The 27,361-nt window shown below is 42.6% G+C and overlaps 1 protein-coding gene across 10 annotated transcripts in view; it reads right to left on the bottom strand.

Moving 5' to 3' along the window:
- The window catches only part of cnot1 (CCR4-NOT transcription complex, subunit 1), a 277,488-nt gene that overhangs the window by 29,233 nt on the left and 220,894 nt on the right, over positions 1-27,361 (bottom strand). For all 10 annotated transcript variants that reach the window (XM_072518616.1, XM_072518624.1, XM_072518622.1 and 7 more), the window contains 7 exons: positions 26,732-26,809; positions 20,930-21,107; positions 16,435-16,565; positions 11,926-12,222; positions 3,195-3,335; positions 3,008-3,112; positions 1,824-1,943 (listed from right to left, as the gene is read on the bottom strand). In XM_072518616.1, coding sequence (XP_072374717.1) covers positions 1,824-1,943; positions 3,008-3,112; positions 3,195-3,335; positions 11,926-12,222; positions 16,435-16,565; positions 20,930-21,107; positions 26,732-26,809 — 1,050 coding nt within the window. The remainder of the gene's footprint in view (positions 1-1,823; positions 1,944-3,007; positions 3,113-3,194; positions 3,336-11,925; positions 12,223-16,434; positions 16,566-20,929; positions 21,108-26,731; positions 26,810-27,361) is intronic.

Genomic DNA, 27,361 nt, shown 5'->3' on the forward strand with positions numbered 1-27,361 from the left:
CTCTTTGGCTCGGTTGAAGCTCGCCCTCCTTCTCGCCACCTCCGCACTCCAATCCTGGTATACCCGTACCACTGCATTCTCCCATCTGCTACTCCGCACCTTTTTAGCCCATCTCAGGACCTCTTCTCTATCCTTAAGGCGGTAAAATCGCACGATTATCGCCCTGGGTGGTTCTCCCGCTTTTGGCCTTCTCGCCGGAATCCGATTTGCCCACTCCACCTCCAAGGGGCCCGTAGGGGCCTCAGCAACCCATCAGTGAGCTCAGCATCGTACTTGCGTACGCTCCACAGTCCACTCCTTCCACACCCTCAGGGAGACCCAGTATCCGAAGGTTCTTCCTTCGCGCTCCATTTTCTAGGGCTTCGATCCTTTCAGTACACTTTTTATGAAGTGCCTCGTGCGTCTGTGTCTTAACCGCCAGGCCCCCATGTCGCCTGCGCTTTCTCTGCTGCCATCTTGTACTTCTTTCTTTCTGACCCTTTGGTCGACGATTCCTCGCGCTGCAGCCGCCGCCGCCGTTTTTTTCCTCCTTCGTTTTGGGGGGACTCCCTTCTCACACACCCCACACCGGGTTGCGTCGTCGAAAAATTCCCCGTTGGGGCTCTTAAAAGAGCCTGAAGGTCCGTCGGAGCTGGAGCCGCCGAAGCGTGCGGCTAGCTAGGCATCACCGCAACCGGAAGTCCCTTCAGTGGCCTTGATGAGGTCTTTTCACAGTTGTTCCCTCTGCTGCTAGAATTCACCTTTGATACAGGCCCTCAGGTCAGCCTGCAGCTTTAAGCTTGCCCTTCCCCCGCCTGAATGCTGGAAGAGGCCCTGTTTATCCTGCAGTTGCAGCCAAATCTTTTACCGTTTCTGCCGTGTCTGGCAACCCAGAGACATACCCTTCCTGGGGGACACTGTCGGGGGAATATTGCAGCCTTCTTCCCACACCGGGAAATGTCAAACAAATGCCGTGGGGGCCCTGTAAAAGAGCCCAAAAGTCCGTTCCAAGCAGGAGCTGCCGAATATGCGACCTAGCTCTGCATAGCCGCACCCGGAAGCTGCAGTAACACATATGTTTATCATTCTTATTCCTTGTATCTAAAATCCATTAAGTAAAAATATATAGGCTTTAGTACCCAACCTCTCAGAATAAATATATTTATATAGCATCTTTTAACATAATAAAATGTCCCAAGGCACTTCACAGGAGTATTACATCAAGCCATAAGGGGTTATTCGGTCAGGTGACCAAAAGCTTGGTCAGAGGTAGCTTCCAAGAGCTTCTTAAAGGAGGAGAGAAAGATGGTGTGTGTAGGGAGGTTATTTCAGAGCTGGAGGCCTAGACAATTGAAGGAATGGCTATAAATGAGAGAGTAAAATATGGAATGAAAGCAGCCAAAATTAAGGAGCACAGATATCTGTTGTGGATTGTGGATCTTGAGATTACAGAAAGGGGCAAGGTCATGGAGGAAGGATGAGAATTTTCAAATCAAAGCAGTTGCAAGTCAAGCCAGTAATAACGGAGGATGTTAAATAATCTCCCGAAAGTGAAAGGTTGTCCCTACCCAATTTGTAAACTTTGTTCACTTTAACCATCTGTATTCTAAGTCATTGCAACTCCTCCACCAATTAATTTACAAGTTGCTTTCTGTCTCCAAGTTCATTACCTGATTGGTTGCTCGGATGGAGTGTAATTCTCATGAGCACACACTTGACACTGCATAAAATAATAAATTTCCAATGCCATTTTGACTCGCCATTATAGAAGCAATTATTAGCCAGCGAGTTTTTACAAAAGGTAGAATGAGGGAAAAATAACATTTCTTATTTCTCCACGTTACCTGCATGGGCTTGGCCAAGAAACCAGTGGGCTGAGAGATGTCATTGCTAGGCAGAAATCCTGGGATGTTGCGTGCAAACTCTTCGTACACAGCTAGCTGTTTAGGATCTACACCTCCCACCTAAAAAATATAACAAAATAAATTAATACGCTATGGAAAATAGCTCATTCAAGCAGCCTTGGCACCAACCAGTTAGCATTTTAACTTGCATACAAAAGACAATTGTAGACAAGCACATAAGTGAGCCGGGAATGGTGTGAAATATCAATAGTACCCAGCATTGTAGCCTGGACATGGGCGGCACGGTGGAACAATGGGCGGCATTGCTGCCTCACAGCGCCAAGGACCTAGGTTCAATTCCAATATCGGGTGGTTGTGTATGGAGTTTGCACGTTCTCTCCATGTCTGTGTGGGTTCCCTCCAGGTGTTCCAGTTTCCTCCCACAGTCCAAAGATATGCAAGATAGGGTAGGGAATGGGCCTAAATAGGGTGATCTTTCAGAGGGCAGGTGCAGACCGAATGGCCTCCTTCTGCAATGTAGGTATTCTATTCTATGACATGGCTAATTTCAAGTGATTACATCAGGGCCAGGATAAGTTTCATTCTCCATGTGCAATATCACTTCTGCAGAAACTTTCTTTGATTGAGACACCAAGTACACAAGTTTTCCTGCTATTGCAATTTCTCTCAGCCCATATATTTGGGCCCCATATGATGGGTTGAGATGCACAACTGGGCAGTACTACCCAGGAAACTGGCACCCATTCTGGAACTGGTGAGGCAATGCAAGATAGGGCGAGGAAAGTTTTCAACAGATCTTAAGTTGGTGGACCTTGTCTTTGTACATTGTGAGCAAATTTAGCTGCCCAGGTTTCTTGGAGAAGTAAGCTGCTCAATGCCTCCAGAATGTCACTTGAGGTTGCCGAGTTGAAATGTGGCAGGAGCAGACAACCAGTTTTATTTGGTCTTCATGTTGGTAATTGCTTCAAACTGCATTTAACCTGAGGGCCAAAAATGCTACAGGGATTACAGTTTGATGCAATTCATTAGCTTGGTTTTAACTTTAAAAGAAAGCATATGGGCAAAGTGGATTTTAATGACACAGGTAAGTTGGCTCTTTAGACCTGCCAATTAAACATTTACGAAGCAATTTTACATAGAATTTGCAACCCAAACCCTCCTACCTTCAATCTGATTTGCTCGGGCATACGCTCAGCCTGGTAAGTGAGCACCACAGGATCACAGTAACGCCGACCCTCCTGTCTGGCATGTTTTCGAAGTTCAAATTCCTGCAATGGCAAACACAAAAAATGTTAATTGGATGCAGCAATGAGAACCAGAGTACGCTTGGAAAAAGGAGGAGAAACTTACTGTTGCAAGCCGTTTGTCCATTTCAGGGCCTGCCTTTTCAACAGCTGTTTTCTGAATAAAACAGCACGCTAGCTCACAGTTGTCTTGTGCTATCTGTGCAGCCGCCTGTTCCATCATTTCCCTCTGTTGTGGGGATGCAGCCTAAGGGACCAAATTAATAACGCATTTCAGGTTTCGGTAGCAGATTGCAACACCAGAGAAGTAAGCATGCCGTACAGTCATTGAATCGTTCATTTGCAATGTTAATATGAACGTACGAATTAGGAGCAGGCCACTCAGTCCTTCAAGCCTGCTCCACCATTCAAGACCATGGTTGATCTAATTGTAGCCTCAACTCCACATGCCTGCCTATCCCCCGACAACCTTTCTCATCTTTTTGACCAAGAATCTATCTAGCTCTGCTTTAAAAATACTCAGGCTATGCTTCCATTGCCTTTTGCGGCAGTGTACCAAAGACTCTCAACCCTCAAAAAGATTCTCATCAGTCTTAAATGAGCAACCCCTTATTTTTAAACCATGGCCATAGTTCTAGATTTTTCCACAAGAGGAATCTCCACATTCACTCTGCCAAGATCCCTCAGGATCTTAAAGGGTTCAATTAAGTTGGCTGTTACTCTTCTAAACTTAAATTAGTTACTAAAATAAGGCTTGCTGCATATACGTGAAGGGACTGGTTTTTGAACTCAGCCAATGCTTCTCTCTAGCATCACTTCTACTTGCTGTCCACAGGCTTCTCAAGAGTGGGAGCTCCACTAGTACATTGCACACATTAGATGGAGGTCTTGAAGCTCCAAGCCATACTAACTTGTATTGGGGTCGATCATACCCTTGGTCGGCACTTTTTACACCTATGTCAGAAGTAGTTATGAGTTACTGTGACAAAGCACTGCCTGATCTGGTTTGTTCATGAGTCCACTCCTAGCTACAGGTAGAATTTGTTCATTAGGCAGAATGTCACATTTGGAGCGTTCCCAGTGAAGATCGTTAAATACCCTATAAATTGCGTTCTTCAACTCATCAAAAAGAATCAAAATGATTCTATGGACAAGGAATTTGCCTGTTCCTCAAAAAGGTCTCGTTAGTTGCCCATAGCTAAGTAATTGGACCCCTTTTATTTATTCTTTCATGGGATCTGACCTGCTCTTGTAGCTGCAAGTATTTATATGGTTGGCCCAGTTCAGTTTCTGGTCAATGGAAATTCCCAAGACGTTGGTAATGGGGAATTCAGCAATGACAATACCAATGAATGTTAATGTTAGATTCTCTCTCCTTGGGAATGGTTATTTCTGCCACATGTAGTCCAAATGTTACTTGCCATTTTTCAGCCCAAGCTTGAATGTTGTCCAGATCTTGCTGCATTCGGACATGAACTGCTTCAGTATCGGAGTCGTGAATGGTGCTCAACATTGTGCAATCATCATCGAACATTTCCACTTATGACCTTATGTTGATGGGAAAGTCATCGATGAAGCAGCTGAGACACTACCCTGAGGAATTCCTGCAGTGATGTCCTGGAACTGAGATGATTGACCTTCAATAATCACAACCATCTTCCTTTAGCCAGGTATGACTCCAGCCAGTGAAGAGATTTCCCCCAATTCCCAATGGCTTAAATTTTGCTAGGGCTCCTTGAATCCACACTTGGTCAAATGCTGCTTTTATGTCGTGGACTGTCACTCTCATTTCCCCTGGAGTTCAGCTCTCTAGTCCATGTTTGGCCAAGGCTGTAATGAGGCCAGGAGCTAACTGGGCCTGGTGGAACTCAAACTGTGCATCACTGCACAAGTTATTGCTGGAAAATGCTGTTTGATAAGACTATCAATGACGCCATCACTTTGCGACAAAAGGGGGGCAAATTGGTCATGTTGGATTTGTCCTGCTTTTTGAGAGTCAACGACTAGTATTTTAAACTTTAATAATGGTAACTATGTGGGCATGGAACCTGAACCGGATGCCATACTAGGCATGGTAGCACAGTGGTTAGCACGGTTGCTTCACAGCGCAAGGGTCCCAGGTTCGATGCCCGGCTTGGGTTACTGTCTCTGTGGAGTCTGCACGTTCTCCTAGTGTCTGCGTGGGTTTCCTCTGGGTGCTCCAGTTTCCTCCTACAAGTCCGGAAAGACGTGCTGTTAGGTGAATTGGCCATTCTGAATTCTCCCTATGTGTACCTGAACAGGCACCGGAGTGTGGCGACTAGGGGCTTTTCACAGTAACTTGTGTTAATGTAAGCCTACTTGCGGCAATACAGATATCTGGACAGCACAGTAGCACAAGTGGATAGCACTGTGCCATCACAGTGCCAGGGTCCCAGGTTCGATTCCCCGCTGGGTCACTGTCTGTGCGGAGTCTGCACGTTCTCCCCGTGTCTGCGGGGGTTTCCTCCGGGTGCTCTGGTTTCCTTCCACAGTCCAAAGGCGTGCAGGTTAGATGGATTGGCCATGATAAATTGCCCTTAGTGACCAAAAAGGTTAGGAGAGGTTATTGGGTTACGGGGATAGGGTGGAAGTGAAGGTTTGAGTGGGACGGTGCAGACTCGATGGGCCGAATGGCCTCCTTCTGCACTGTATGTTCTATGTAATCTGTAGATGCAGTGAACTGGGACACTGGTTAAGGGATATATCAATAGAGAAACAATGGCAGATATTTAAGGGAATATTTCAGAATATTCAGAATGTTTATTCCCACTATAATGAAAAATCCACCATCCATGGTTAACAAAAGTTATGGAAAGCGTCAAACTTAAGGAAAAAGCAGACAACTGTGTAAAGTTGAGTAACAGGTCAAGTGATTGGTCAGAATATAAAGAACAGCAGAGAATGACAACGGTTAATTAAGAGAAAGAAATTAGAGTAAGAGGGAAATCTAGCTAGAAATATAAAATGGATAGCAAGAATTTTTTTTGTTCTCTTTTTAAAAATAAAATTAGAGTACCCAATTTTTTTTTCCAATTAAGGGGCAATTTAATCTTTGCGTTGTGGGGGTGACACCCACACAAACACGGGGAGAATGTGCAAACTCCACACGGACAGTGACCCAGGGCCAGGATCGAACCTGGATCCTTGGTGCCGTGAGGCAGCAGTGCTAACCATGCCGCCCCCAGCAAAAATTTGAATAGCTTTTTAATAAGGAAAAAAAGTGAGTGTTGGTGCTCTGGAGAGTTAATAGTAGATAATAAAAATAGTGAATGGAATTAACAAATATTTTGCTTGTTTTCACTAGCGAGAATACAAAGATATTCCAGTAATAGCTGTAAATCATAAGGTGGGAGGGAGAGGTGAACTTGGTAAAATTATAATCACTAAGGAAGCTGTACTGATAAATTGATATAAGTTGGCTGACAAATCTCCAGGTCCTGATGAACTTCAATCTAGGGACCTAAAGGAGGTGGCTAGTGCAATGGTAGGTGTGTCAGTGTTAATTTTCCAAAATTCACTTGATAGCAAAGGTGACCCTTCTATTCAAGGAGGGTGGGAGGCAGAAAACAGGAAATTATAGGCCGGTTAGCTTGATGTCTGCTGTGGGGAAGGTGGTTATTAAAGAGGTTATAACTGATCCACTTTGTAAAGCAAGGTAATCGGGAAGAGTCAGCACGGTTTTGCATTTTTAACCAAATTATTGGAGTCCTTTGCAGGAGTAATATGCACTGGGGATAAAGGGGAGTGTATAGATGTGCTGTTCTTGGATTTCCAGAAGGCATTTCATTAGGTGGCACATCAAATATTATTGTGGAAAATAAAAGCTCAGTGCATGGGATAACATATTGGAAGAATAAAAAATTGGCTGGCTTGCAGAAAATAGTAACGCATGAATGGGTCTATGGATCGGCAGCATATGACGAGTGGTGCACTGCAGGGGTCTGTGTTGGGGCCTGAACTTTTTTCAATTTGTATCAATGACGCTGATCAGGGGAATGAAGGCATGGTAGCTAAATTTGTGGAGGACACAAATGGCAGGTAGAAATGTACGTTGTGAAGAGGATATAAGGAGGTTCCAGACAGAAATAGACCGGTTGAATGAGTGGGTAAAAATCTGGCAGATGGGGTAGAACGTGGAAAAATGCTTACTTTGGCAATAAGAACAAAAAAAAGCAGAGTATTACTTAATAGACCAAGGTGTTCTAGTGCACGAGTCACAAAAAGCCAAAAAGCTATTATGCAGGTACAGCAAGTAATTAAGGTTAATAATGCTATTCTTTATTGAGAGAGAAATTGAACTTAAACATAAGGATGTTATGCTTCAGTTATACAGGACATTGGTAAGACCACATCGTGAATACGGTGTGCAATTTTGGTCTCCTTGGAGGTGGTTCAGAGGGCATTTACGGAATTGATCCTGGAATTAGTGTTTTGAGTCTCAAGAAGAACGATTAAAAAGACTGGGTTTGTTTCCACTGGAGTTTGTAAGAGTAAGGGGTGACTAAATTGATGTATAGAAGATCCTGGTCTTTATAAGGTGGACGTGGAAAGGATATTTCCTCTTGTGGGTGAGTCCAGAACTCAGGGGCACTCTTTTAAAATTAAGGGGTCACTCTCTTTGGGCAGGAAAGCATCCCATCAGGCTGCATCACAGCCTGGTATGGCAAATGCTTGGCCCAGGACCGCAAGAAACTTCAGAGAGTCGTGAACACCGCCCAGTCCATCACACAAACCTGCCTCCTATCCATTGACACCATCTACATCTCCCGCTGCCTGGGGAAAGCGGGCAGCATAATTTAAGATCCCTCCCACCCGGCTTACTCACTCTTCCAACTTCTTCCATCGGGCAGGAGATACAGAAGTCTGAGAACACGCACGAACAGACTCAAAAACAGCTTCTTCCCCACTGTCACCAGACTCCTAAATGACCCTCTTATGGACTGACCTCATTAACACTACACCCTGTATGCTTCATCCGATGCCAGTGCTTATGTAGTTACATTGTACATGTTGTGTTGCCCTATTATGTATTTTCTTTTCTCCCCATGTATTTAATGATCTGCTCGCAGAAAAATACTTTTCACTGTACCTCGGTACACTTGACAATAAACAAATCCAATCCAATGCGGAGACATTTTTTCTCTGAGGACTAAGAGATTTTGGAACCCTGCCTTAGAATTCTGTGGAAACAGGATCATAGAATATTTATGGGGGAGGTACATAGATTCTCGTTCAGCAAGGGATTCAAAGGTATCGGGGTAGATAGGATTGTAGAACTTGAAAGACAAACATATCAGCCGATCTTATTGAAGAGCGGAGCAGGATTAAGGGGGCAAAAGGCCTACTTTGCTCCTCTTTCGTGTGTTTATATGCTCAGGAAATTTTTCACATTGCCACGTAGATGCTAGTGTAACTGTGCTGGAACATGTAGGTTGGGGCACAACTAGTTCTGGGGCAAAAGTCTTCAGTCCTGCTGCCTGCATGTTGTCAGAACTCAAGACCATTTGCAGTGTTCCGTGTCTTCAGTCGTTTCATATCATGTGGACTGAATTGAATTGGTTGAAGACTGGCATCGGTGATGCTGGAGGTCTCCGGAAGAGGCTGAGATGGCCTCTGCACTTTTGGCTGAAAACAGCTGCAAATGCTTCAGCCTTGGCTTTTGCACCGAGATGCTGAGCTCCCCCAACATTCAAGATGGGGATATTTGTGGTGCCTCCTCCTCCTGTTAGTTGTTTAATGTCCAGCACCATTCATGACTGGATGCGGCAGGGCCACAGAGTTTTGACCTTCTAAGTTGGTTGTGGGATCGCTTAGCTCGGTCTATTGCATGCAGCATCCACTTTTTGGCATGCAAGTATCCTTGTGCTTTAGCTTCACCACCATCTCAATTTTAGATATTGCTGGTGCTGCTCCTGGAATCCCATTCTTCACTGAACTAGGGCTGATCCCTTGGCTTGATGGTAAAGGGAGAGCGAGGGATATGCTGGGCCATGAAGGAACGTACGACGACTGCCCGGAGCTGGCTGTCCCAATCCTTGCTGCAGATCAATATTAGTTAGAATTGGAACCCTGAAAAGCTATGGCTGATCGACACAGCAAAACTGAAATGGCAAACCCGTTCATTCACAAATAGACTCCAGCCAGGAAGCTATCCAAACTCTGTATTCTTCTGCCAATTTACCTTTAGCGTCCAATCTTCTTCATCATTCTCTGCTTTAATGTACCTCAATGATCAGTGCCTCTTGGAGCTGAAATCTTCCTTTTTCACTTCTCTAACTCCCAAGTAGACCGTCCTGTCCAAACAACTCCCACTTCTCCAGCATCTTCAGTGTTAAAATTAGTAATTGCAGTTAACTACTCCAACTTATTTTTGTTCAAAACCAGTTCCCTCTGTTTTTATTTTACCGTTCAATTCTCAAAAAGCTGTTTCAGTAACAATTACTGCTCAAGAAGGCTGTGGTGATATATAACACGTTAAAAATTTGGAATGAAGCTTACGATTATGGTTTTTAAATGCTTCTAAGCGGTTACTTAAGTAACTCCAATTACATACAATCACAACACTGACGACAAGGTCATTCTTGTAATTAACACCCATTACGCTTTTAAGTCTTGTTTGTCCTCATCATCTTACATATCTAGGTTTCTGGGACAAATTATTCTTGCTGGTGAGTCTGAACACCTTACTGGTCCCATAACTGAATACAGACTGTGCATCCGGAACAATGAACAGAAACCATTTTGTAGAATGTTTAGCTACTGGATCCATCATTTGCCTCCACAAGAGCTCTCCCAATTTTCCAAATGTAGCACTATTAGCTTCATTTCAGACTTGAATGAACAAATGAATTTTAAAATATTTAACAGCAATATATAGTGGCAATAGTAAGCAATTTGTTAAACACAGTGAACCACAATCTGTTTTGCAATTAAGTTAATAATAAATACAGTCCCTATTTCTTTTGTAGTCTGTACAAGGCAAATTAAAATGCCAACTTACTGAACAACCTGTTTCTTAACCGCCCTGAAACACAGTCAGCGGGGCTTTCTGGACTGATACATTGAAAAATAACCAAATTATACATATAACTGAGCGAATCATATTACATGTCTGCCTGAGCACAACTTATTTTCTCGTTCAAGCTTTGGAAATTATCAACGAACTAGTATTTGCAAAAGATAAGGAACTTCAATCTGACTGCAGCAATTTATGCCTTGTGATTTGCTGTTACAAAACTAGCATTGGCCAAAAATAGTGACTACCTTTTAAATCTGGGTTGGGCACTACATAGAAACTTCCAATGCAAACAATTGTGAAGACGCATGACCTTCCCTGTAATACATTATTTGGCGGAGTTTTGTGCTAAAGGGCGTATCTGGTGCACTGAAAATTATCTGGAAATTACACAGTATGGATTAGAAAACAGCAATATAAAACCATACAGGCATAAAGATCGATCTGAACATATAGGCTACATAGTAACAGAACGGGCCTAACATTTAAACTGTCCCTTGGCTTGAATGAGTGTCAGTTATCAGCTGTGCTCACAGTAAAAGCCAAGGATATCCTTTAGCACCATAGCGTAGCCTATGCTGGATGAAAGGCACCATCACAGGTTTAAAAGTAGTGCAGAAAGAAAAACGGGAAAGTAAAAGACAACAAAGCCAATAGGAATGTAATGTAGTCATAATTCAAGCAGACACTGCATAACAGAGCAATAAAAGTATAAATGTCAATACAGGTATAGAGCACCTCAGATTTGGCTATTCAAACAACAGTCAGTGTCCAAAAATGAGACACTTCTATAATCTTCTATGCATCAATTTTGAGTAAAATTTGTTTTTGTTTAAAAAAAAAAAAAAAAAAAAATTACCTGGACAGTTCAGTTAGGCCCTGCACCGTGGTGCGCCAGACAAACTACTGGCTTTCCCACTTTGTGATCAGCTCTATCACACATTCCAAGCGACCCGTTGTCCTATCTGACCCAACTTGACCTGATCTGCCCACAGCCCAACCCAAAATCTGGCACGGTCTTGGTTGGAAGGGTGCAGGATTTGAGGTACTATACCCGCACACCAATTTAACGTCACATTGCTGCAGAATACCTTAAATCTGACCCATTAATATTATTTTTAAATACACCCAACCTGGCTTCAAATTTAACATGCACCTGTAGCCAATTGCATTAATTTTATTTACAATACGCCTTTAGTTCCAAAAATCAGCAGTTTCCACGTGCCACTCCCTAGGTTTTATATTGAAATTGCTCTTTCTTAAAACTATGCGCTATGCTTACAATTTTGTACAAACTGATTTTCATTCAGCTACAGCAAATCCATCTTGGGACCCAATCCCATTTGAAACTAGCATCCTACAGGTGATAATCGTGAATACACTTGGTCGGTAATGTTGCTAATAGTTTGCAATATGCACCAATGATGTCCTTCCTGTCTTTTCTGGAGGTAGCCACGCACATAATAGTTATTTTAACTTCAGACCAAGACTCCCAATTACATTGCCAAAATTAGTTAACATTTCAGTATCAAACCTACTTAGTAAATATTTAGACCTAAACCCAGAAGAATCTTTTATCCCCATTGTCACATAGTTGATGGTGTGGGCTGAAGACCTGCCCGTGGTTGAAGCTGCTCAACAGCCAAGCACTCGAAGATGATCAGAAACAATTGGGAATAGCGCTTCCTTTCCGCAGAGCTCGATAGCGTTTCATTTCTCAAAAGCACAGTAAAGTTCAGCAAACACTGAAATATTGCAAATTCAGAGAAATACATCCAAATTCAGAGTGAGATCTACTAACCCGTAATGCAGTGGCAAAATTATTCTTTAGGTTTGTAGCAATGCTCATTAGCAATGGCTCCCTGCATGTAATCATAGCCATTCCTGCAGTGAGGTTACGCATCATGTGATGGGCTGCAACTCGCATCCGTGACTCCTCAGAATCCAAGGCAAAATCTTTCCTGACTATCTGTTCACATGTGGTCATGGCAATCTTGATAGAACGGTCAACAACAGGATGAACAAGCTCCTGCACAGCACGCTCTATTGCCTGCCGAACGTATGATTTCAGTTGAGGGTGGGCTTGGAACAAAGGAATCTGAAAAGAAAAGCAGGTTAATACATTAAACACAAAGCCATTAAACAAAGTGGCACTTTACCCAAATAATTTGTGCAAGTAGATATTTCTGCATTTGAAATAAATTAATAAAATACTCCTTAAAACATAAGTGAATCTTCTGTTATAGCTAAACTGAGATTAAATGCATTAATGCAATCACTATCTGAAAGGTATTTAACAACCTAACCCCAAATGCTTCAGTTTTTGTATTTAAGGGCCAAACACAACAGTGCAGGGTGGCTCCAATTCATACTGCTTTGTCAAGTAAATGGGAAGTAGCAGGAAGCAAGGGGAGAGTGTGAAAAATAAAAGCAAAAACAATGAAAATAGGTTGGGGAGATCTGCTAAGTGGAGGTGAAAGGGAGAAAAATTGTGAACTCATAATAGTGATAACGGTCATACTTTCCTTCATTATGGTATTTTTTTAATGTGTAGTCACTTTTGTAGGAAATGTGTCAGCCAATTAACAGCCAGCTCCTACAAACATCAATGTGATCATGATGAGATAACTTTTTAAAATATTGATTTATGGTTATTGGCCCGTACACCTGAGATAACTCTCCGGCTCTTCTTTGAAGGAATGCCATGGGATCTTTAAGTCTACTCGAGAGAGAGCAGACAAGACATAGGTTTAAAGTCTCATGTGAAATACACTACCTCGGACAGTGCAGCACTCCTTCTCTACTGCATTGGAGTGTCAGCTTTGACCTTTTTGCTTAATTCCTGGCGTGGGACTTGAACCCACAATTTTCTGAGTGCTGCCAACTGAGCCATGACTGACACGGAACACCAGGAAATAACATTTTACTTTTAAAGGTTAGATCATTTTGACCATGTATTCTTCTAGGATTCATTCTGAAAGCATGTGATAGTTTGAGAACAGGAGTGCGAAGAGGAAGACTGAAATGAAGAATTAAAGGGCAGCTTGGTGGCACAATGGTTGGCACTGCTGCATCAGTGTCAGGGGCCCAGATTCGATTCAGGTCGTGGGTGGCTGTCCTCCCCATGTCTGCGCGAGATTCCTCCAGGTGTTGCCGTTTCCTCCCAGTCCAAAGATGTGCATGTTAGGTGGATTGGCCATGCTAAATTGCCCCTTAGTGTCCAAAGATGAGCAGGTTAGGTGGGGTTATGGGGATAGGTCGGGCAGTGGGCCTGGGTAGAGTGCTCTTTCGGAGGGTCAGTGCAGGCGCGATGGACTGAATGGCCGCCTCCTCACTGCAGGGACTCTATGGATTCTAAATAACATTTTCAAATATCAAAGGCAGAAAATTACAACTAATTATTTAATATTCGTTCAATCACAACATATGAAGCAAAAACAGGATGTTGGTTCAGTGCAGTTATGCACCAAATCTTTATGATCTGATTTACCCAATCAAGACGGCAAAAAGAAACAAATTTTATACTGATGTGGCTGCCTTGCAGATAAGATATTGACCCATAATGTAATTGTAGTTCAAGTAGAATGGCAACGTTTCCTAGTCTGTCGCAGTCATGTAAATAACCTGTTGGCTGAATAATGGTTGTTTTATTAGTTGATTTTGCTACGTTCCCGAGCGTCTACTGAGATTTGCAATAGTCTGTGGTCTTTAGCTTGCTCAAGTTCTTTTGCAAATTACTCTTTTTCCAACACAACTCAGGTGAAACTTTTTAGCATCAATTTTATTAAAGGCCTGTGGGCAGCATGGTGGTACAATGGTTAGCAATGCTGACTCACGGCGCTGAGGACCCAGATTCGATCTCGACCCCGGATCACTGTCAGTGTGGGGTTTACACATTCTTCCAGTGTCTGCCTGGGTCTCACATCCGCAACCCAAAAAGATGGCAGGGTAGGTGAATTGGCCACGCTAAATTGCCCCTTAATTGGAAAAAAAAATTGGATACTCTAAATTTAAAAAAAAAAAACTTTTATCAAAGGCCTTCAGATCTCCCCTGGCAAATGCCAAAAAGATAACTTAACCAGTGCAATACAAAACTCACTAATGCCAAATAGCTGATATAACAGGTACCTAACTGATAGTGAACTTAACAGCTGTTGAAAAGCTCAAAAATCATGCACCAGTACATTCAAGAGTCTGTCCCCCAACGTAATGAATATTGGACATCTAAATGATTGACGTGCACACGTGAAGGAACATGGCTTATTTTTCTTCCATTTTGCACAACGGATGAAAGGTCAGCTGGGTTCATTATAAATCTACGCCCCATCGAACTCAAGTTTTTAAATCTTTGCTACATCTGCGTATAGAAGCATGAAAATGTTTATTTGCATATTGGGTGCCAGACAGAAGTTCAGCAAATGCCTTGCGAATCCTTGGTAGACAGATTCCAATGTTTACTTCTCTTCACTCAGCTTGAATTGAACCTTATTCATTTTTAGAATCCATAGAATCCCTAACAGTACAGACAGAGGCCATTCAGCCCATTGAGTCTGCGCCAACCTTCTATAAGAACATCCTACCTATGCCCACTCCCCTGCCCTATTCCCATAAGCCCACCTAACCTGCACACCTTTGGAAACTAAGGGACAATTTATCATGGCTAATCCATCTAACCTCCACATCTTTGCACTGTGGGAGGAAACCTACGCAGACACAGGGAGAACTGGCAAACTGCACAGTCACCCAAGGCTGAATTAAACCCGGGTCCCTGGCAGAGGCAGCAGTGCTAACCACCGTGAGTAACAGGAAATCCACAATCTACAGAAAGTCAATCAACTGGTTTTAGCAAACTGCATGAGCCACCTCACCTGGTGAACACAGCTGTGAATGGCAGACTGACGAATGTGGATGACGAATGCCTGTAAGGATCCAATTAGAACAGAATTCGAGCACAAAACCCCATACTGTCACTTTAAATATAAAGTGCAAACAATACAGTGAATCTTATAAAGTTTATGGAAGGCAATAAATTTTAAAACAAACTCTCAAACTTTCTAAATTAGGCTGTTCTGTACTGTCACACTGGGAAGTGTAGCTTTAAGTGAAGTTTATATTCTGATAATTTCCAAAGTGTTAGATGTCCATTTTCAACAGGCATGGTATATTCTCAAATGCAGTTATCGCTCAAAACTCAAAAGTATTCTGTACGGCTTTGAGCCAATTATGATCTTAAAATTAGCATTTACTTCCGTTTTAGTAAACTGTCTTTAAGACTTAAACAACAAGAGTACAGGAGGGTGATAGTGAATCAAGTGGCATGGTGCAATGACAACAATCTCTCCCTCAATGTCAGCAAAACTAAGGAGCTGGTCATCAACTTCAGGAAGCGAAGTGTTGTCCACGCCCGTCTGTATCAATGGTGCCGAGTTGGAGATGGTTACAGCTTCAAATTCATAGGTTTAAACATCGCCAACAATGTGTCCTAGTCCACCCATGTCAACACTACGACCAAGAAAGCACAACAGCGCCTGTACTTTCCTCAGGAAATTAAGGACATTCAGAATGTCTACAACGACTCTTACCAATTTCAATAGATGTATCATAGAAAGCATCCTATCTGGCTGCATCACAGCTTGGTATGACAACTGCTCAGCCCAAGACCATAAGAAACTAGAGAGTCGTGAACTCAGCCCAGTCTATCATGTGAGCTGGCCTCCCATCCATTGACTCTGTCTACACCTTCCACTGCCTTGGGAAAGTGGGCAGCATAATCAAAGACCCCTCCCATCCAGGTTATTGCCTCTTCCATTGAGAAGATACAAACATTTGAGAACACGCACCAATAGATTCAAAAAAAGCTTCTTACCCACTGTTACCAGGCTCCTAAATGGCCCTCTTATGGACTGAACTGATCTTTCTATGCATCTTCTCTACAGTTGTAGCACTATATACCGTATACTTCACCTGCTGTCTATATTTATGTATTTTCATTATGTATCCTCATGTACTTATTCTATGTTCACATGTATGGAGCGATCTGCCTGGACTGTACGTGGAACAATACTTTTCACTGTACCTCTGTACACGTGACAATCAAGCTAAACCTAAATGCAAAAAATAGTTAGAATGAAAGAGCAGTGGATGAACTAATTCACTGAAGACTAGCGCAATATCTTGTGTATTAGAGAATCATTGGTCAAAGGGTTCCCTATTGTCCACTAAACATCCACGAGGCATCAGGATTTTTGAAGCGTGCAAATACTGAAAGTCACCTTGCCCATTACTGACTTATTATATGAAACCTACTCACATTTGGGTTGACTGTAATGTGAGGAGCCAAGGCAGCCAGTGAATACACATTGATGTCGTGGTAGCTGAACTGTGGCTGTGGAGGGACCGTAGACGTACAAGTGGTGGTTGTGGCCGGAGTCACTGGTGCAGCTGGAAAGCAAAAGCACAGAATTAATTCTCCAAATCATTTCCTTACTATTGACTTATAAAACTTCAAGAGCCAACAAGTGGTAGTCACTTTTCAGGAAATAAAAGCCATTTCTTTAAAATAAATTTAAAACAAGCATGTTCATGAATAACTTTGGGGGGGGGGGGGGGGGGGGGGAACAAAGTAGTACATGTCCACTCAGTTGTAAACAATTAAGAAATGATCAATTCAACTGTGCAAGTGGCATTAATTAATAGGTTTCAACTAGAACTTGCATCCCATGCAGGCTGAGAATCATCCACGAAATGAGAATATATTGTAGTACTCAACAAAGAGATCATACAATGCTGATTAGAAAACAAATTGTATATAGGGTTAGACTACCCCTATACATCCACCATTTGAAGGTTTCTGGGTGTGACAAGGATGTGTTCCCTTAGAAATTAGCAACAAGTGCTGAACTGTGAATCCTTAAGAAGTGTCATGTTTCAATGCTCTGCTTACTTGATATTGCATTGATGACAGATCCCAACATCCGCTGTTCAGTTGTGAGATTTTACATTTTTCCTTGCTTGCAATATAGGACACATCTTCCAGCTGATAATCGATTTCTCAAGCTCACATTTTAAAATTAAAACAAAAGCATTTTGAAAATTTCAGAAGTACAAATCTAGAAACTTTCCAAAGAGCATACAAAGTACATGAAGCGGAGTTAACTTCCTGTCACCAGATTTCTCAGAACGATGAAGTGCGGTAATGAATGTTTGCTACATTAGCTTGCAGAAAGCTACATATAGTTAAGTGTGTGGAATATAACTGAACTAAACTGCAGCAAGAGTGTGCATATAATGGGTCTTTAAAACTACTCATTCCCATTAAATGCAATGTTTACAAGAACCTTCAATGATCGGCAAAGCCTTAACAGAAAATCATACAAACCACTTCCGAGATGGAGGGCGGGTGGGCAAGAGAGGATTGGTCGGTCAAATTTATCGACTGAAGGATATTTCAATCGTTTATTCACCAGATGTAAAACAATTACGAGTAAAACAAACAGGAGTAAAAGAATTTCCATCGATTTGTTCCATTACAGAAGTTTTACATCAACTTTTGGAAACTAGAAGGAAAGTTATTATGAGCACAACCTTACTTGAGAAATTGTTTGGCCTTCACATACAAGAAAGATACTGATGACTGCAGGAGGGGGGGTTGGTGGTGAGGAGACGAGAACTTCTTTAATTCAATTGTTCTGCAAAAAGAAAAATTGTACTGGGAACAGTCAAGCGACGTTCCCCCATTCTACATAAGGTTCCATTCAGGACCACGTTCTTGCTTCTTTGTTCACCAGAGACACTGAGAAAAAAAAGACGCTGCGGTTCCAACTCCAAAAGAAAGGGTGATGGGTTGACAGAGTGAACTCTGTACGTTACGTGGAAGAGGGATCTGATGCAGTTGGGAGGAAGTTCACTTGATTTCTGGGATGATGGCAGTATCCTCTTTGGACATGGAGGAGCGAACAATGTAAGAATTCAACTTTATAGCCAAAGCTGCCATGGGTGAAAGCAGTAGTTTATGACCAGAACTTCCAGGACAGACATTCTTTTGTAATCCAAGGCAACAAAAGGCTGCACAATGAAGTACTGTAAATACAAGTAAACAAGAATACCAAGGAAGGAGGATCAAAGTGCAGATGTTTACTGATACTGAAGTTAACGAAATGAAAGGCTAAAAAGTAGAAGTCATATTCATGATTATATGATGCAACACACAGTAAAATATCAGTTAACTGGAAATTTGTTCCAATTGAAACGCCTGTTCTATGATTGGAAACACACTCGCTCCATTTAAAGATGGAATAAATCACCGCACCTCAAATATTTATTAATAAATGCTACGACTGAAGTTGTTTCTAAAACAACATACGTAAATTGCCATGGTACATAAAAGAGGTTTAAAAGTTAGCTTCACTAACAGATTGCATGCGTCAATTGAAACAGTTGTTTCAAAAATAACAGGTGCCCGAGGAAAAGATTTGCTAGAAAATGTTTCATTAGCAGTTTTAAAAAAAAAGTTATTAAATATGCTTCTTCGTTATTTTTTTTTGAAGTATATACCAGAGATTCCTTCTGAACTGGTCATCAGTTGCAAGCTTATTATTTTGCACTACCCAATCAACTAAATAAATTTAACTGAAAAATATATGCTGTGTTGCAGCTACTGTTCACTTGTTTTTGTAAATAAAGTTTACTTTGCAGGAAGAGGTTTAAGTAAAAGTTTTATTCCACTGCTAGCCTATCTCCCAAAGACAGGAAGGGTCAAGTGAAAGCGGAGCATGACACGGCTGTTGAAATAAATTGAAAGCAATACTCTTCTTATTCACCTCTACCAAATTATCTTGGCAAGTGGATGCACTTGTTCAAGAATGTTGGGAAGTACATGGATGCCTAAGAAGCCCCCAATAAAGCTCCACCTTTTTGCAACATTGCTGCAAACCATCTGAGTAACACAGATTGGAATTCCCTTTGCTCACTGCTTAACTGAATCCAGAAGTCACAATGACAAAGCATATTTTAAATATAGGACACAAAACTACAGCCTAAAACTAACTACAATCAACTGCAGAGTGGATCAATGAGAGGAAAATGTAATATAAAAGAGAAAACAAGGTCACTGCTCACTTGGCCGTTCCCTCCTCTCCCCAACAGCACAGTGGGTGTACCTGCACTTCAGGGACTGCAGCGGTTCAAGACAACTCACCACCACCTTCTGAAGGGCAACTAGGATTGGGCAATAAATGCTGGCCTAACCAGCAATGCTCACATCCCATAAACTAATCTTTAAAAAAGTACAATTCCAGATGCTAGCCATTACCCATGGCCAAGAGCCTCGCCCATGTAGCTGCTCATTGGCAAGCCTAAAGCTTAAAAAACGAGTGCCAGTAGGTGCCTTGACAGCAAAAGGCTGCACAGCAGAGCCCTGTGCAGGCCTCACCCAACATCGAGACTTTCCAGCAGAAGGTCATTGGATAGCACAGGTTAGGCAAGTGTGACAATGCAGCAGTATTGGTGTGCCGCAGAGGTTATCACAGCCACTTGATAATGGGGTCTTTCACACTTGTGAAATTGCTTCCAATTGTGTCATATTTTACAATCTCTTTTGAACATCTGCTATAAAAGGGGTGCAATGCCTGACTAGACACGTCACACTGTGAATATCAAATAAACTCAATGAACATGCAATAGCTGGAAATCCTTGCAGTATGATAGGAATAGAACAGTCGAGGGAAATCCTTGTATCCAGAATCAAAAATTTACTGGACTGCCACCATTTTAAAAATCAAAGGCAAATGGTGAAACTGAACTAAAACGTGCAACATAAAAGTGGGCAGCAATATAACAGAGTATATTTACAGGTACAATTTTTAGTTTTCCACCATCCCACTCTCTCTAATTTAAACTGCAGGGACACAGAAAAAGCAGCTTTCCGGTGCATCAGGGCCGCAACCGATCAACACAGTCACGAATGATGATTGGAAGTGAACGTTAAATTACAAAAATGCCACCAATAGTCAGGCCTGATTGATTTTGTAGAGGTGGGGAGATGGGTGAGGATTAAAAGAAGAAATTTAAGTCAGATGAATAAACAGGGCAGGTTGGATGGGCCAAACAGCTCTCTTAGTATTAGAAACATGAACCATTCCATTTAGCTGCATTAACTTGGTACACAACATAAATCCAAACAGCAAACAGTAAATGGAACATTTACGTTTTCCCTGAAGCTCATTTATCTGAGAGTTGAAAATAAAAATGGCAAAATATTAACACAAAAATGCAGGCATACCAAACCCTAGGATGTTTAATTCCAGTGTCCTCCGTTCTACATCTTACATTACTGGCAGGACTGAAGTGGTAGCGTCTGGTACAGCACATCATGAATTCTAGAATTATATAGCAATTATATCAAAATAGCTGCTGTACACCCCAAAAAGACCGCACAATGGCCACAGCTGTTAAGAGTATTATAACTTGCATTTTTGAACCTTCAGAAGACTGACTCCTCCACTGGAAAAACATTTCCCCTCCCAGCTGCTGTAGAGCCACTTCTCCTCCTTTGTCAGCTAAAGACCAAGGCTTCAATCTGGCCTACCGGTAATGCCTGCAAAGCCAGTTCCCCTCTGGGTCCTAGTGCACGCTGTGTTAAATGAAACCTGACCCACCCTATATTTTACATCAAACAAAATGATCTGCATTATCATAAAGGCAATCAAAAGAAAAAACATCAGGTTAATAACCATGTATAATCAAGCACTGCCCAGTTACATCAATTTTGGGCAATCTAATACTGAACAAAAATAAAAGCACTTTACCAGTGGTGACAACTACAGGCAGCTCCTCTGGTATTTTGGACTCTCTCTTTGGAGCAGAGAGTTGTTCCTCTAGATTTGTCAATTTTTCTTTCTCCTTTAGTAAGGTTCCAGGCTTCAAGTCGTTGATATCCAAAGCCAGATTTTTACACAACACTTCAATTTCAAACTTCAGGTTTAACTAGAAAATAATTTTTGGTGGAAAAAAAAGTTAGCAAAAAGTTTGATCTTCCAAACCAATGGTATTACAGATAATATCCACCTATGATCAGCTTAACAATCAATCAAACTATTGCAGTTCTGGTCTAATGTATTCCAAACCTCTCAAAATATCACTACCCAAAATGCATTTAGTTCAACCTTAGCACCTTTGTTTGTCCAACGGGAACCTGAAATTTGAAGCAATGCTTGTATTTTTGACATGCAATGTGCCAAATCACCAAAGTTCTTCATGCTGCCATGGTTTGAAACGGAAGACTCTTGGGAAGGTCTGTTTATGAATACTCACTTGCCTTAGTTACTAAAGTTTTCCAAATGTCTTTACCAAGAGACATTGAAAGAACTGAAAATCTGAAGTAGTAAACACACAGCAGACTCGTAGCATGAAAGAAGAGAGATCAACTCTGCAGGCCTAGATCATGCATCAGAACTTCACCAGCATTAGCAAAGGATCACCACTGCCTTTTTTCTCTTTTCAGCTACAGGCTGCTGTGTATTTTATGTTTTAATTTCAAGCAACTACTGCATTAGTGCATTCAAACTCCTGGGACTGTGCTGCCTGGACTGGTTCTATGACCAGGAGAAGTGGAGCAGGGAGGGGTAGAATCCATTACAAGGTAATTGGCCATGTACTAGGGCGGCAGGCAAGCTATTGACAACCAAGCAAAATAACTTCAATGATGGCCCAGAAACACTAGAGATCAGCCACCATTTCCTCAAGTTTTCTGCAGTGGGATGACAGCAATATCTTATTTCTTGTGAAGGATAAAAGAATGTGGTGCTGCCCACTGCAAATGCTGACTTCATGTTGTCATCATATCACTGGAAACAGTACTCGAGATCAGTCTCCGAATCCCCCACTTGACTGAAAACAGGGCCTCATTACAGCAACATCGTTAGTTCTTTAGTTTGTGGGAAACAATATTGAACCGAATAACAGCAAGGGCACCAAATTATCATTTACTGCAGTAATTCTCAGTTGAGCTTGCTCATAAAGCAAAAGACAGACTGGACCACTTAACTCCCAGGGTAAATCATCACTTAACCTGAAGAAATTTGTTCTTGGCCAAGGTATAATTTGATGGATGCCAGTCTTAGTTAGGTGGCACCATGAAAGCCATTCCCAGTGAAATGACAACTAAAACGCTGGAGATCCTTTGCCAAAGTAGAGGCAAAAATAGTTAGTTATTTGGTTGAGGCACTAGACAATTGCAGTCAGTGTTTTTATTTGAACGATTTTATCATTTTGCTTAAAATAATTTTTTTTAAAAATAAATATATTTATTAAAGTTTTTTAACACAATTTTTCTCCCTTACAAACAATAACCCCACCCCCGTAACAAAAAAAAAGAGAAATCGCGCAGAGCAAGATATATACATGGCAAAATGATACATTTACACAGCTTTGTACACTGGCCCTCACCCATACGTGACAGTTTCCCCAACCCTTCATGTTATCTCTTGCTCATCCACCCTCCCAGGCAGCCCCCCCCCCCCACCCCCAAGGTTGCTGCTGCTGCTGACCGACCTTCCTCAAATGCTCCGCGAGATAGTCTAGGAACGGTTGCCACCGCCTGTAGAACCCCTGCGCAGACCCTCTCAAGGCAAACTTAATCCTCTCCAACTTTATGAACCCAGCCATATAATTTATCCAGGCCTCCAGGCTGGGGGGCTTCACCTCCTTCCACATTAGCAAGATCCTTCGCCGGGCTTCTAGGGACGCAAAGGCCAGAATGCCGGCCTCTTTCGCCTCCTGCACTCCCGGTTCGTCCACTACTCCAAATATTGCTAGCCCCCAGCTTGGCTTGACCCGGACTTTCACCACCCGAGATATTGCTCCCGCCACTCCTCTCCAGAACCCCTCCAGTGCCGGTTGCTTAAAATAATTAAAAGTAATAAAATCATCAGATTCAATTCAAAGAAAAGTACAGCACAGAAGGCAGCCACTCAGCCCACCTTATCTATGCCAGCTCTTTCACAGTTATCCAATTTGTCCTGCTATGTTTTCTTCTGGCCCTGCAATTTTCTGCCCTAAGTAGTTATTCAATTCTCTTTTGAAAGCTGCTGTTGAATTTGCATCCACTATCTTTTCAGGTAGTGCATTCCAGGTCATAACCCGCTGTGTAGAGTCAAATTTGCCCCTGAAATATTTGTTAATTGTCTTATATCTATCTAAAAGGTTACTGGCCAACCCGCCAGTGGAAACAGGTTTTACTTTATTTATTCCACCAAACCTACTCAATAATTACAACACCAAATTTGAGTTGATGAGATGTTGAGAACTCAAAGACAGCAGCAAGGTGAATTCTCATAGCTTAACCACATCACAACACCTCTGCCCCTGAATTTTCTCCCTAATCCTTCCTCTCCGTACTACGTTATTTCATTTGAGTGGCTAAGTCTGACGTGTTAAAAACAATCTTCAACGTTATCATGATGCCCTCAGACTTGGGGGGGGGGGGGGGGGGGGGGGGGGGGGGGGGGGGGGGGGGGATGGAGCTGGTGGTTGCGATGGATGCGGAGAAGGCTTTTGATCGTGTGGAGTGGAATTACTTGTGGGAGGTGTTAGGAAGGTTCGGGTTGGGCGGCATGTGGTGCACTGGGACTGCGGCGCTGAAGACCAGTGTTCGAATCCCAGCCCTGGGTCACTGCCCGCGTGGAGCTTGCACATTCATGTCTGCGTGGGTTTCACCCCCACAACCCAAAGATGTGCAGGTTAGGTAGATTGGCCGCGCTAAATTGCCCCTTAATTGGAAAGGAAAATAATTGGGTACTCTAAATTTAAAAAAAAACCCGAAGGTTCGGGTTTGATCAGGGCTTCATTGACTGGGTGCGGTTGCTGAATCCGGCACCAGTAGCAAGTGTGTGCACAAATCGGTTGATGTTGGGCTATTTTAAACTGCACCGAGGGACCCTCTCCCCGCTGTTGTTTACTCTGGCCATAGCCATTGGCTATGGCGTTAAGAGCTTTTGGGAACTGGAAAGGGCTGGTTTGGGGGGGGGGGGGTTGGAACACTGGGTCTTGCTTTACGCGGATGACCTGCTCCTGTACATTTTGGACCCGTTAGAGGGGATGGGGGAAATTATGCAGATTTTAGGGGAATTTTGCAGGTTTTCAGAGTATAAATTGAACATGGGGAAAAGTGAGATGTTCGTGATCCAGGCGAGGGGGCAGGAGATGAGACTGGGAGAGCTGCCGTTTAGAATGGTAGGAAGGAGCTTTCGCTATCTGGGAATCCAGGGGCTTGGGAATGGGAGACATTGCGCAAGTTAAACCTGTCCCGACTAGTAGAACAAATGAAGGAGGATTTTAAGAGATGGGACATGCTCCAGCTATCACAGGCGGGGAGGGTACAGACTGTGCAAATGACAGACCTCCCCAGATTCCCGTTTGTCTTTCAGTGTCTCCCCATCTTCATCCCGAGGGACTTTTTAAAATGGGTGAATGTGATTTTGGGCTTTGTGTGGGCGGGTAGTCGGGGGGGGGGGGTTAGCACTGCCAAACTTTTGTAACTACTACTGGGCGGCTAATATAGCCATGATTAGGAAGTGGGTAGTGGGGGTAGGGGGTCGGCGTGGCAGCGAGTAGAGGCGGCATCATGCAAGGACACCAGTCTGGGGGTACTGATAACGGCACCTCTTCCGTTCTCGCCGGCCCGGTACTCCACAAGCCTGGTGGTAGTGGCGGCTCTGAAAGTCTGGTGGCAGTGGAGGAAATATAGGAGTGGAGGCTTCATCGGTTTGGGCCCCGATCTACAACAACCATCGGTTTGTACCGGGTAGACTGGATGGAGGGTTCCGGAGATGGCAGAGGGCAGGAATTGGGAGGATAGAAGATCTACTTATAGACAGGAGCATCCCTAGCTTGAAGGCTTTGGAGGAGAAGTTTGAATTGCTAGTAGGGAATGGGTTTAAATATCTGCAGGCAAGGGATTTTTTGAGACGGCAGGTTCCGACCTTCCCGCTCCTGCCACCATGGGGATACAGGACAGGGTAGTTTCCAGAACATGGGTGGGAGAGGGGAAGGTATCAGATATCTACCAAGAACTTATGGAGTCGGAGGAAACTCTGATAGAGGAATGAAAGAGCAAGTGGGAATATGAGCTTGTGGGAGAGATAGAGGCGGGTCTGTGGGCGGATGCTTTAAGTAGGGTTAACATATCATCATGTGCTAGGCTTAGCTTGATACAATTCAAGGTAATCCACCGGGTACACATTATGGTGGCCCAGATGAGCAAGTTTTTTGGGGTAGAGGACAGGTGAGCGAGGTGCATGGGTGGTCCAGCAAATCATGTCCACATGTTTTGGGCATGCCCAAAGGTTAGAGGTTTTGGCAGGGCTTTGCTAAGGCTATGTCCACGATACTTAAAACACGGGTGGTGCGGAGTCCAGAGGTGGCGGTTTTTGAGAGTCGGAAGAGCTGAGAGTCCAGGGGGACGAGAGAGGCTAACGTTTTGGCCTTTGCCTCCCTGGTAGCCTGGAGACAGATACTGTTAATGTGGAGGGACTCGAAGCCCTCGAAATTAGAGACCTGGGTTAGTGAAATGCCTGGGTTTCTCAGTCTCGAGAAAATAAAGTTCGCCCTGAGAGGGTCAATGTTGGGGTTCATCCGGAGGTGGCAGCCGTTCGTCAACTTTCTCGGAGAAAATTAAAATGTCAGCAGAGGCAGAAATCTAGAGGGGGGGGGGGGCGGTGGCAGGGCTATTGTCTTACTGTTAAGGGTGCGAAGAATGGGATAGGGATGGAATTGTTTTATGTACCATGTTTATGTCGCTGTTATCATTATTATTATAAAAACTACAAATACCCTAATAAAATGCTTTTTAAAAAAGCAACCTTCAAATATAGATGAAAAACCAACACTTCCCAGTTAAAATGAAATGGAACACCAAATCTAAGTGACAAATTACATGGATTTTGGCATTTTCTCTCGAGGTTTATTTTTAAAATAATGATTTTCAATAAATATACCTGCACACTCCTATACCTGCTTTACTTGAGCAATAACACTCACCAGGCAGGTGCAATCTTTTAATGAGGATATCAACAGATTTTTTCAGAACTTATTGCACTTTACAGGCTTAAAGTCTATGGAAACAATTTAATACGGAAGTTTTAAAGTTTATTTTCATTGATTCTCCATGATGTCATCATCTGTACCTGACAAGAGTCTGGTCGGACTTGGTTACAAAAGTCATAAATTTAGGACAATGGATTTAGAGTAGCGACAAAATTTAGCAAGCATTTTGAAATGGTTACATTCAACATCAACATATTGTTTAAGACACGGTTGTACTGCACGTGGGAGACAAAAGAGGAAAACTAAATATAAACCCCTCTTACTAATTTCTCCCCACTCCTCCTCTCAAAAGTTTTCTGTAAAAAAATTCATGTCAACTTCTAAAAATGGTTTGAATATCATCTAAATGTTCACGTTTTGTACAAAATTTAAGCACAAGCAGAAGAAATTGCTCTGTAATGCTCAGTTACATCTCAATAATAATCGAGCAAGTTGAATGCGCTTCTTTCCAAGAGAACTACAGTGTAATCCCTGGCAGCAATTCGTACAAATCAGAAGGGCCTTACCTTCAAATCATGCTCTTGATGCAGCTCTGCTAGTACATTCATGATGGCCATTGTCCAAGGATTTGGAGGTCTAAAAACCTATTGAAACACAGTTCACAAAGTAAGAAATGATTTGTATAGTGCAACAGAATATTGAGAAACTCAACTAATTTCTGGATCAAAAAAATTAAAGAGAAAATGGTTTGCATGTCTTCACTCCCACTCACCCCACGACCTACGCCAAACAATAGTCCCTTCTATCACATACTACCCCCTACCAAGTTACCACTGCATTGTTACGAGCAACTAATAGGTACAAAAAAAGTGACCTCAATTACTTATTTTCCCCTTTCTGCTGGGCTCCATTATGGACACCCGTAAAACAGTATTACGTTGGGAGAAAACTGCTGGAACAATTTAATGCCAGATAAGGTGATTATAAAATATACCGACTATACAGATATTAAACCCACCAGATTGCCATTTAATTGCCCCTCTCACTTTTCAGATGTTACCATTCTTTTTCCCAAAGGGCAGAAGTCTGATAATTCCCAAAAGTCTGGCATTTTAAGAAACATTGCAACTTTCAATTAGAAGCATCATCCAGGTTTGGTGTCCATTAATTGAAGATTCACCATATTGTAGGGGAGA

The sequence above is a fragment of the Scyliorhinus torazame genome, chromosome 10 (genome assembly GCF_047496885.1).
Source record: "Scyliorhinus torazame isolate Kashiwa2021f chromosome 10, sScyTor2.1, whole genome shotgun sequence".
Classification (NCBI taxonomy): domain Eukaryota; kingdom Metazoa; phylum Chordata; class Chondrichthyes; order Carcharhiniformes; family Scyliorhinidae; genus Scyliorhinus; species Scyliorhinus torazame.